This window comes from Rousettus aegyptiacus, unplaced genomic scaffold (genome assembly GCF_014176215.1).
Source record: "Rousettus aegyptiacus isolate mRouAeg1 unplaced genomic scaffold, mRouAeg1.p scaffold_m13_p_12, whole genome shotgun sequence".
Lineage (NCBI taxonomy): Eukaryota > Metazoa > Chordata > Mammalia > Chiroptera > Pteropodidae > Rousettus > Rousettus aegyptiacus.
This window is the reverse complement of record NW_023416287.1, coordinates 64,231,153-64,244,019: the sequence shown is the minus strand read 5'-3', so window position 1 is coordinate 64,244,019 and position 12,867 is coordinate 64,231,153. Positions and strand designations below refer to the sequence as shown.

The following is a 12,867-nucleotide window of genomic DNA, read 5'->3' as shown; positions in this document are numbered from 1 at the left end:
TTTGCCCAGTAACCACTAAACTGTTGTCTGTGTCTATCAAAGGACACATCAGTTATTTCCATGTCTTGGCCACCATGAATAATGCTACAGAGAACATCAGGGTACATATATCTTTATAAATAAAATTTTGACATTGATTCTTTTTTTTAAGCAGATTTTGAAGGATTCATGGATTTTAATTTTCCTAGTGTTAAAAATGATTTTAACAAGTATTGATGGGGTCAAGTTCAAACTAGACAATTAAAGTATATCCTAGAAACATGTTAAATGTGGGGAAATTTCAGGATGACTTACCATATTTTGTAATTTAACACACAATTCTTGTAGACTTCTTCCTACTATATCATTGAGCAAAATATATATGTTTATTATGTTATACATACTAGTTAAGCAACAGGGTAATTATATCACAAAAAAATTGTTTACTTTATGGATTCATTTAATGTAATTCCTCTATTAGTGGCCTACCCTAGGATATTTTAAATGATTGTATTAACTTTTATTTCTAGACAATTTTTGTGAAACTTTTTTTTGCCTAAAGCAGGCACATGGTTCAACTTTAATTTTGAAAAAAATTAAAAAGATGTAAGCTCAAAAATAGGCCTTGGCTTCTTACTATTTTATGACTTCGAAAATCATTCTGAATCCTCTTGATAGAGTGTTTACTGCATCAGCTAGCAGTAGGATTTAACATTAAATTTTCATTTTGATTAACTTAACTGCAATTGTTTCTTAGCGTCCTCTTTAGAGCCCACTGTGGAATAAAATTAAAATAGTTTTTATGATATCACAATTTAGTTGCAGAAAATGACATTTTTCTTTTTTCCCAAAATGGCACTGTGTTTTCCCTCTGAGTTTCCTGCATATCCCCCACGGCTCTGGTTTCTGCCTTCTCCCATCTATCTTTTATAGTACCACCAGATTAATTTTCCTAAAGCAGTGTTTTGGCCATTCTCTCATCCAGAATTGTTCTGTGGCTCCCCATTGCCTCCCTCTCATCTCAATCTATCTCATCCATCAAAGGACCGGCTCTAATGCTTTTAATAGTCCTGTTAACATTTTCTTGATCTTCTCTGCTAAAGTCTCTATCTCTGCTCTAGATTTCCTCTTCCTCTGGCATAGAACTCAGCATGTCCTACCTTATATGAAATTACAAATGAACATATCTCACCGATGAAAATGTTAAATTCTTTAATGCGTGTACCAAATCTTTATATTTTTGTCCACTCCCTCATTACTTTGTGCATAAAAGATACTCAACAAATGTTTATTGGTCATCAAATTGTACACATTAAATACGTACATTTATTTCTCCTGATCCCCTTACCCTTTACTCAAAGAATCTTTCACTTTCTAATTAATTCACAATTTAATCATTCTTGTCAATTGTACTATCTGCCTTCTACTGTTAGATAATAAATATCCTACCTAGGGCGGATCTGTTTTCTTTGATGTGTGTCCCAAGTGCTGGGAACAGTGCTTGTCATACTGATTGAGTGAACGAGTGAAACTTAAAACTAAAGGTCAGTTTTCTCCTGATTTTTGGGTTATTGTCAGTGGCTTTCAAGATAATAGAATGGTGTTGAAAGAGCAGAAGAGAGATGTAGAGAGAGACTTTGAAGTCAGCTTCTGCCACTTACCAGCTGCGCAGCTCTAGGCAAGTTTTTTGACTGCCCTGAAGATCATTTCCTCACCTATAAAAGGTTAATATGACCTAAATTATAATGTCTATATAAAGGATTGAATTTTAGGAAGAAAAGTCCTACAATAAATAAAATTAAAAGCTGATGATTCCTGATCACTCCTAACATAACATGACGAAGTTGGTGCTCCACACTTTCCACCGCTCTCACCACGTATCTTCACAACCACTCTGTGAAGCAGGGGCTGGTGTTGCCCCAGCTCCTGAGTGAAGAGAAGGTACCTGCCCAGGAGCACATATACTGGGGAGCAGAACTGTGACTAGACCAGATCTACCGGGCTCAGAAGCCCCTGCTTATAACTCCCGCTTGCTGTGTATATGCCCTTCCCACCCTCTGCCCCTGGCGGGAGCTCTGAAGGACCTATATACTGGGCAGTACTTCTAGATCTTTCTTTCCTGCCCTGATATGCTTGAGGAATGCAAAGGGCTGCTGAGTACCAGTGGTCACCCCAGGTGGTATCTTTATGAACCTGGCCCTCCCAAGTGTGAAGGGCAGAGAAGTCTGGTTTGGAAATTCCCACCTCAGTAAGACCCTCCCCCTTCTGCTAGGGCACCTCCACTTTTGAGCCGTTTCTTTTTCTCCCATCCCCCCCACCCCAGTAAACCTCTTAACTCTTCATGCGACCTGCAACAAAGATAAGTGTTCTTGTATTAAGCCTGTTTTAAAAATTGTGGCCTTACTGGTTTGAGAACAGATTTGTTGGTTTATGGTTATAACCAAGTTGGTAATTACAGCCTCTTCTTCTTTTTTTTTAATCAAAAAAGTACTGAAATTTTTACAAAATTTTTGAGGAATCTATAAATGCCATTTCAGAACATACAGTTAAATCACCAATAACTATTAATTATTGCAATATGATAAACATCAAAAATAAGGAAGGCTAATTGTTTTCTCTATAAAGGAATTAGCCTTTTCAACTATTTTCTTTGAGCATTTAAAATTACTAAACCAGGATTAATTGGGTGGATCATTTCAGCATCTAAAAAACTATCTTTTAAGTTTCAGGGAATGGAGTTCTCTTTTGAAATAGTTTGTCATCTCTTCTAATGCCAGAAGGGTATAACAGGAAATATTAAAATGAAAAATAATTTCATTTATAGGCTATAAATGTCACCATTTTTAATTAATTGGGAAGTTGGGTTGGAGGCCAAAGAGAACTAGCCAAACATACAAAATTTAAAAGGAAAAACAGACATTTAATCTCAAGTACTATTACAACAGAGATAAGTTTATTATTTATTTACAGTAGTTATATTGCAGCATTTAAAAGCATAAGCTTTAGAATCAGTCTTACTAGGCCCAAATCTCCTGTTTTCTGCTTATTCAGTCAATAAGTTTAGACATGTAATATTTAATATTCTGAACCTTGCAAAGAATCTAAATATTATATCTAATGTGGGCCTGTAATGTTTGTTTTGTAATCATTGAAATATAATTTAGATAAAGTCAGGTGTGTGAAAATCTCTGTAAATAAATGGGAAACATTTTTATAGAATCTTGTGTAAAATTGTCAGCTTGTCATGGAATAATTTTTTATTGTTAGTTCATAGTGAACTTTATCTCTTCTTGGATGAACTGTCACTTTCTGCATTAGTGAATTTTTAGCTAACAAAATTTTATTGCAGGATATGGAGTAAGCCTATGCTAATTCTAAGTTTCTTATATAAAATTATATTTTCTAGGAGAATGCATAGAAGGGCTGCGAGAAAACGACTACCTTCTCATTCATTCGTGCCGTCAATGGACGACTATCACTGCCCATAGCTTGGAGGAGGGGCACTATGTCATCGGGCCAAAGATAGAGATTCCGGTACATTATGCAGGTAAAACTCCCTTCAGGGGGCAAAGAGAGGGAAAAGAAGGGGACTTGAATATGCTAATTTTTTTCTCCACAGTGAGAAAATAGGATTTGTCTATAAACTAGAATCTAATGACTTAGAAAAAGCAGCAGACACTTTTGTATAGTTATGTGAAAGCTCCCATTCATTTTGTTGTATTTCTAATTAATGCATGTAGTTAAATGCAGATTCTTATTAGAATTTTACAAAATGAAAAGAATGTCTCTGTATTCTTGGGATGACAGTCAATATACATAGCTCACCTCTGAGCTCCAAGGTCTCTGAATAACCCTGAGCACAACTTGAAAGTTGCTCTTGTGAACAACTTTGATGCCGTGATTTCACAAGATACCATTTCACACCTGAGCATTGTGGTCTGGTTTTAAAAGCATTGAATTGGAAGTGCAGATACCTGGACACGCTCCTCTTTGCAAATGTGACATTTGGAACACAGACAGCTGAGGTGACCTCACTGCTTTTGTCAAATTATGATAGCTGCCTTCTCGCCTCACTTTGAACTCCGTTAAGCTCAACAATGCCATTTAATTTTTATTGATCACATTTGTGTGCTAGCTCTCTTTTAGGAGTTTAGGATATATCTAGTGGCTCGAATATATATAAATGCAGTTTTTAAAGAATTTATGTTATTCTGTACTTTCTCTGATACTTATAATTCATTATATAAAGGCTCTTGACTTTTTTTTTTTTTTTTTTTTGGCTAGTTTTTCAAGATCTGTAGCAGGACACTTTAGTCGATTAGCTATAAGTTGTGTGGCCTTAGACTGTCATATGTTTTTGAGTGAAACCTTTACAGTGCCTAGAGAGTTGTCTATTTGGAAGAGGGACCTTGCTGTATTCCTTCCCAGTGTCTAGAACAGCAGCAAATGGTGTGCATTCAATAAATATTTATCGAGCGAATGAATAGTTTGATCCCATTTTTTTTTTTTTATTCTCAGGAGTCTTTAACTGCTGGTATAACCTAGGGATCATTCAACTTCTTAAAAATCCATCATATTTAAAAAAAAAATTATAAGAAAGAAAGCATTTTTCTGACCAGAAACTTTGTCCTCTACAATTATATTTCCTAGCCTCCTTCAGGGAAAAAGGAGGAACATAGAGCTACAAAAACTATTACAATTGTGAAATTGGGAGCCAGGACAAAGGTACAGAGAATGAGGCAGACACTCCAGGTTTCCCAGTCTCTCCTGAGCATGGGTCCCACAACAGGTGAGATCCATGCTATTTTACAGAAACTTCTGGTTCCTGTCTTTTTGTGGAAAACTGAAAAGGAAGCATTATGATTATACTTCATCAACATACAATTTCACCTAATCTGCTGTGTTTTTCTCTTCATAGACAAAATTTCAGTCTTTCCCTCAAACCCGTTTTGAATAATTCTGTCAAATCAGTCTTTCCAAAGGAGTGCTTTTATTTGATCATTTCCTCAAATCTCTTTAGAGACTCCAAACTGCCACTGGACTCTCTGACTTGTTGCTCAAGGCCTTCCAGGGGCTGGTTCTAGTCTACTTTCCCAAAGTTACCTTTTCTACTCTGAAGAGTGAACCTTCCACTCTAGCTAGATTAGTTATCTCCCTGTTTCCTGGACATACTGGATACTTTTCCATTCTCCAGCCAGAGTTGCCTTCCTAAGCCTTGCTCTTTTAGCAGAGCCTGCCATTGCATCTAGAGGGTGCAGCCATCCGCTACTGTTCCCATGTGGTCTCCCAATATACTTATTGTGTATCACATTAATTTGGCACATGTCTTCAGTCTTCATTTAGTTACTGTTTTCTACGTACACACAAATCTTCACTCACCAGTTGGACTATACACTCCTTAACTAGTGAGGCTAATTCTAGAAAACCTTTGTGAATTCTTTGGCTCTGTACACAAAAAATGTGATTCTTAAGTGATCTTAAACTTGGCAAAACTTTAGAATCATCTGGGAAGCTTTAAAAATTTTTGATGGCCCAGGTCCCATCTTCAGAGTTTCTGGTTTAATTGGTCTTGAATGTGGGTGAGGCATCGGGATTTTAAAAGCTCCTCCTGTAATCATATTATGCAGCCATGAATGAGAACTCTTTGTTCTGGAATGGGTGATCAGTGTCGGATGATAAGATTTTCCCAAACACCTGCAAGTGTTTACAAATGTTTAATTATTTTGAACATACTTTTTTATTAATACTCATTCAGCTTCCACTGGGAAGAAATATACAGTATATTCAGCAGCTTACTCTTTATCTGCAAGGAAGGTACTAGTACACCCAATTGGGAAACCAGGCACTGTGTTGCAAATGATACATTTTTTTAGAAGTGAAATCAAGGTGCTAAGACAAAGGAAACATGAGCACTAAAATCATACCACTGTATGTGAAAGAAGAAAAAATATATTTAAAGCAAGAAAAACTTGAAATAAAACAGTCTTATTTCAGGCTGCTCTAACAAAATACCATAGGCTGGATGGGCTATAAACAACAGAAATTTATTTCTCACGGTTCCGGAATCTTAGAAGTCCAAGATCAAGACACTGGCAGATCTGATATCTGATGAGGGCTCACTTCATGGTTTGCAGATGGTCATTTTCTCACTGTGTCCTCACATGGTGGAGGGATCGCAATCATCTCTTATGTCTCCTCTTATAAGACCACTAATCCCACTCGTGAGGGTGCCATCCTCATGACCTAATTACCTCCCAGAGGTCCCACCTCCTAGTACCATCACATTGGGGATTTAGGCTTCAACATCTCATTTTAGGTGGACACAAACTCTCATTCCATTGCAAGGACCAAATGGTTATGAGACAATTGATAAGATCATTTCAAAGGACACACCATTTATTAAAAAGTTCAGTTCTTGGAAGAAAGAGAGCATAAAGTTAATTGTGGAGACCAAAACTATCATTTGTATCTCTGGTTTATTTAGCGCTGTAATTATAATTAGAAGAAACCCTTATCCAGGCATATTTGACTCATTTGTCAGAATTTCATCTAGATTGAGATTCATCTTTCTTTGAGGAAAATTAAGATAATAATTAAATAAGTTTAACATAGTCATAAATCCCACCAGCTTTGTAATCAACCTTTGGATTTTTGGTTCTGCCATTTACTGACTATTATTTTAGGCCAGTTACTAAACCTCTCTAAACCTTAGTTTCCTCATCTTTAAAATGGAGATAACTATAGTGCCTTTTTCTTAGGGTGGTTATGAAGATTAAAAGAGGTAACACAGGTGAAACACCTTACAGAGTACTTATCGTCATGCCCTCTAAATGTTAGTGGTGATTATAAAAATGATAGCAACAAAATGTTTCTCAAGATTTAACTTTTTATTTTGTACTGCTAATTAAAGATCGAGTTACTTTTTTGGTCATTGAAGCAAGCTGAACACTGATTATCCTCAAGATTGTTTTGGCTGCTGGTTTTTAAAAACTTTTTAATTTTAAGGTTGCACCAGTATATTTCCTTATACCATTTACGCAGTATTACACATTTTTAACACCATTTTGCCATGTTTGTCTTATCATTCTTTCCCTCCCTTCTCCCCCTCTTTCTTTCTCTTTACACACACACACACACACACACACACACACACTTTTTCAGAATCATTTGAGAGTAAACAGCATACATCCCACTAATACTTCACTGTGCGTTTCCTAAAAACAAGGATATCCTCTTATGTAACCATAGTGCTATTAACAAATTTAGGACATTTAATACTTTAATCTGTGGTCCATGTTCCAGTTTTGTCAGATGTCCCAGTAATGACCTTTATTGCATCCTCCCCCACCCCGCCCCGGGACAGCATCCAGTCTAGGACCACTTACTGTATTTCACTGTCACGTCTCTTTAGTCTCCTTTAATTGAAACAGTTTCTCAGCCTTTCTTGTGTGAAGAATATAGGCAAAATGTTTTATAGAATAGTCCTCAATTTGGATTTTCCCATCTCCTCAGGATTAGATTCAGGTTATACATGTTTTGGATTGCTGTGTGCATGATGTGTCCTTCTCAGGGAATCGCATCTGGATTCATGGGACGTCCCTTTACTTCTTATTGATGACAGTAATTTCGATCATTTGGTTAAGGTGTGCGATTTCTCTGCTGTGTTATTACCATTTACTTTGTGATTGTGAAACCTTTGCAAGGAGATTCTTTAAGATTCTGTAAGTATCCTATTCCTTCTCTCATTCTCCCCCCTTCACCCTCTCGAGCAGCTGTTGATTTCTGTCTGGTTTAGTTTTTGCCATGAAGGTGGCAAAATGGTGCATTTCTAGCTTAACTCCATCATTCCTTCTTACATTTGCTAGTTGTCATTCTGTTGTAAGGGAGAGCTTTTCCTTCTTTTCCATTTATTTGTTTACCTACTTACTTATTATTATCAGCATGAAATTATGGATTCTCTAGTCAGTGGATTATAATATATTATTGTCCTTATTTATGTTGATGCTTAAATTGTCCTTAATTTAGCTATTTAGATACAAGCTATATTTTTGTGACATGCCCACTTCATTTTTTCAAGCATGTCCTTATTTTCTGGAATAGGTAGCAACCAGTTTTTTAAGTCAGTATATTGTTTCAGTCAGGGCCACTGTACTGTGCTGTTCCAAGCAATGTTCCTCACTTTGTGGTCTCCATTAATGGTGTCCCTTGCAGTTGTACAGTGCACAGCCTGAGCAGCCGTATGCAGCTCTATTCACAGATGTTCTGGAAAGCAGTAAGACTCAGGATTTTTAGGAAATTACAGTACAGAGTGCCTTTCCCATATTCTTTATCAGAGATTTTCATGGCATGCCTCACATGAAAAGAAATAATTTCATAAAACTTTGAGAAAAGATAAATATGACTTGAAGTTTTTATCAGAACTGCACTCTGATACGGTGGTAATAAGAATCGCCTTATTCTGAATTCTGAAATTATTAGATGTGTTTTGGGAAAAAAATAAAGACTTCTGGCAAAGTAAGGTTTTCATTTTGGATAAAAGGAGTTTTCTTGGTATAACAAATAATTGATTTCGAGAGAGAGAATGTGTTCAGTCAGCATCACATATTTTGCTAACAGCAGAGAAACCACTCAAGAAAAATTGGCGTAGTGTTTAGAAAAGATTGCTGTTTTCACACAAGTTTTATTCAAAAGACATCACATCTAAATTTTAGGTTAACTTTCTAACTTCTCAGTGCTCCCCAAAGGGCAAAGGTTTCCTAGGAAACATACAGCCCAGAACTTGGAATTTTTCTGCATTCTGCTTGCCCAGACAGTCTAAATTACTGCCTGGCACTTGGACAGTTAACTCACCCTGCATGTCTCTTCCCCCACCCCACCCCACCCCCACTTATCCTGACAACAAAAACATAAATCTTTTTTTAAAAAGTTAAAAGAAAACCTAGTGCAACTTAATTATGGCCAAGAGTTTCTAAAGATTAGTGATGTTCATGTTACAGTTTGCATTTCTATTCACCACATTCCTTTTGTCTCTGCAGCCCAGACTGGTCAGTCGAGCTGCCCAAGTTGGTCGCCACTAAAGCTCAGGTCCCTTTTTGACGCTGACCCCTTTTAGGCCTTAAACCTAATTTAGTATTCACAATTCAACCCCCCCCCCTTTAAAACTAATATAAAGTTCAGGCTCTGCAAAAACCTGGATATGCCATTGCCTCTGGAATTCCATTTGCCCTTCTAAGAACCAAGTTTCTAATCTGTAAAATGGAGATTTGCCTTAGAAAATGTCAGGAAGAGTCTCTGAGACCTAATTTGTGTAAAGATTCAGCACTGTGCCTGGCACATGAGGAGTACTAAATAAATGTGACCTCCTCATGATCACCTCTCTCATGAAAACCAACCCAAAAAAGCTTTCTGTAGAGACACAGCTTCGAGAAACCAAATGGATCAAAATGTGAGGTGCTTGTATATATCCGTGGTCCATTAATTTGAGAAGTAGTGGAATTCTGACTATGAAAATTTAAGTCATTTGATAGAATGCTTGCTGTCATCATGGATGAACAGATTGCTACTTGAACATAAGTATCTGAGATAAACTCCAGCCACGTTTGGCTTCTATTTTTAAATTCTCATCTTCCTGCAAATCCGGTGAAACTATAACAAGCCAAAATGATCTCAGTACTTCCCTCCTAGCTACAGTATATACAGAAATAAGTGACACTGGAGCACAAGGTTGATAAGAATTGCTTATGAAGGCTGCAAGTCTCTTGTTCAGCAAGCACCTGGATTTATATCCACAGTGCCTGTTTTTAAAAATGTGATGTGCAGTGTCTGTCTCTCGGGCAAAATTATACTCGTGGTATCTAACATAACCCTGAATTGTAATTACTGAACCAAGGGAAATGTTGAAACAAGCTAATTTTGTTCTCCTGGGTTGCGAGTTTAATTAGCATGAATCATCCGTTTACAAAAGTAACTACTAGCGTTGAACAATACTTCGTGTACTTTTTCCATTACGTGATATAAAGTTAATGTGATAAATAGAAAGTAACCAAACTTCCTTTTAAAAAGTCCTAAACAACAGTCTGCTAAAGAACATTTTCCCAGCAGTTTTGTCAGTAATAAATATTAGGTATCTAAAAAATAACCATTTTTTCATAATTGAATCGTTAGGTCACAGTTAACAATATATTTATTTAGTGTTTAATATTTTGTAGGCATTTTGTTAACTTGGCATTTTACTTTCATTCCTTGATGTAACTTTCACAGTGATCCATGAGGCAAGTTCTATGATTATCTGCATTTTCCACGAGTATACACTGAGGTTTAGAGATGTTAAGTATCTTGTAATACTGCACAATTAATAAATGTGATTTGAACCCAGCATATGTGGCTCCAGGCCTGCTTCCCTCACCACTATTCCCCAGAAAGTGCTAGAAGGTACCTTCCACACAGAAAGCATTCTAACCATCCAAGAGAAGAAAGATCTGTTAGACTTAGTAAGTTGAGTGAAGCGTTCGCTTTTTTCTCCTTTCAAACACAGCTCCCCACTTGTATTTGACTCCATTGGAAAATTAGATAAATATGTATTTATCTAAACTTCTTACAGATGTATAAGTCATCTGATGACAGGTGACATTCCCATCTCTGAGCTTCTAGGAGAGCCCCGTGGGCGAAGGTGAGGGCAAAGTGTGGCGATCTGCTAGGCACAGGGAGGGTGGGGAAAGGGTCTATTAAGTATGACTAAGGAAGTTTGTGGTCTTTAGTGAATAAAAGGTGGGAAATAAGACTACAAAAGGGTAGATTTTAAATGAGTGAAAAGTGAGACAGCAAGGACGAACTACTTTTGTCAAAATGTATTAAAGAGAATCCAAGAGAGAGGACATAGCAGTGAAAGACTTCTAATATTCATAAGAATAATGGAGTCAGAAGAATCCTCCTAGTGTATGAAGAATGCTTTAGACAAGAAAAGAAAGAGAAACTAATATAATACCCTAGAGTCTGAGAAATTGTCTTTGCCATTTTTTAACTCAAGAAACATTTTTTACTCTCTTCGTTTGTAGCTGCTATAAAATAGTGCTTATGGTTATCATAGAAGTTGGGTGAACGTAGCTTTCACACTTGGATATTCACCCTGTATTTTAACTCTAAACAATGATAAAGAAATTATGTAAGTGTTGACCTTTGGTAGAAAAACAACACAAGGATTGTTACTACCTCTTGCTGTGGCTTTCTAGTCTCACCTCTAAAGAATAGTCACCCAAGGAAATTTGAATTTGAATGACATTCGTGATAAGATAATATTAGGAAATTACTTTGATTTTGTTCATGTGATACTAGTATTATAGTTATGAGAGTATATGTCTCTCTATTTTTGAGAGACATATACTGAATTATTCAGAGGGAAAATTTATAAAATACTTCAGCAAAGATAACAAATAGATAACAGAAATAGATAAATTCATAACAATCTATTAAAGTTGTTAAATCAAGGTGAAGGATATATGGATGTGTGTTTATTACCCTAATTTTCTATATGTTAGAAAATGTTTGTAATAAAAAGGAAAAATTAACGCTGACAGAGCATCCAGTGGCACAGTTAATTATATTGTAGAACTCTTTACTGGTATTCTTACCAAAACCACTCTACCTCCCATCTTGGAATCCTATTTATAGTCTTAAGTAATTTTAGTAAGGGTGACAGTTCACCTTTCTCTGGTTTGTTTTGTTCTAGTTTGAAGTATGAGTGGAAACCACCCCATGGAAGGTGAAGTCAGGAAGAAATGATTCTGTTTTCACAGCGTGGCGGAGCCATCTAGCTAGTGGCTTCCTAGGCAGACTGGATTGCTCACAGCTCTGGCTAGTTTCCAGGGACTGACACAGTTGGTGGTAGTGATTTAAGTATAAAAGGAGAAAGAGGTTGTGTGTGTGTGTGTAAGATTTGGGAAGAAAGGAAATTTTATTAGTTTCTTAAAATAAGAGCCGTATGGGAAATATGGAAATATGAGCAAATACAGTACAGTAGAAGGTTATTTGATGTCATACAACATGGCTTTTCTTGATCTAGAGATGTTAGTAAAGTAACTAATAAAAAATTTGAGAATCCTTCAACTGCTATTTTCACATTTCATTCAGCCTTGTTTATTCTCGGAATCCTTGCAGATCATCTACAAACAGGAAAAATAGGATAAAGAAAACAAAACTAAACTAAAACTCTGGCCCAAAACAGGGATGGTGTTAGGGGTTCAAAACTCCGAGGCTGCTGTTTTCTGTTTCTTTTCTGCTTGTATGTTGGTACTAAATGGAAAGTTGGTACTTGAAAGGGATAACTGTGGTTCAAGTATAATTTAACCTATGAGATAATGTGATTAACATCAGGTGGAAAGTTTGAACAAGCTTCTTGAAATCATACTGTTAATGGAGTGTTTGTAGCATGGATGGGGTGGGCTTGCTTCACTTCCTAAGTTGATTTCCACATTGGCTTTGTATCCCTAAGAGGTAGTATGATCTCTGAACCTTTAGGAATTGCTTTGAGTTTTTTTGTTTGTTTTTGTTTTTGTTTTGTGGAGAACAGACTTAATAATGTCTTCCAAAACTGATTGCTGTTCTCATAAAACTTCCTGAAGTCACTCCACTCCATTTCTTAGAATTGGAACCACTTACCTTTATGACTCACATTCCGGTGAAGTCGTGCACTAGCCTTCTGTTAAACCACTTACCCATCTGGGTGGTTGTCAGGTATGATCGTACATAGAAAAACAACGAACCACGTGTACCATGCAAACTCTTCTGACATTTAGGGCAAGAGGAGAGATGATTCACCCACTTCCATGTGCCTTTTTAGGAAGTATACATCCATCACCAAGGCCCCAGCTTGTTAGAACTGGTTTTTAGGAC

General features: G+C 36.6%; 1 protein-coding gene across 2 annotated transcripts in view; it reads left to right on the top strand.

The window, feature by feature from the left end:
* The window catches only part of GAREM1 (GRB2 associated regulator of MAPK1 subtype 1), a 173,054-nt gene that overhangs the window by 59,129 nt on the left and 101,058 nt on the right, over positions 1 to 12,867 (top strand). For both annotated transcript variants that reach the window (XM_016166737.2, XM_016166736.2), the window contains exon 2: positions 3,386 to 3,526. In XM_016166737.2, coding sequence (XP_016022223.2) covers positions 3,386 to 3,526 — 141 coding nt within the window. The remainder of the gene's footprint in view (positions 1 to 3,385; positions 3,527 to 12,867) is intronic.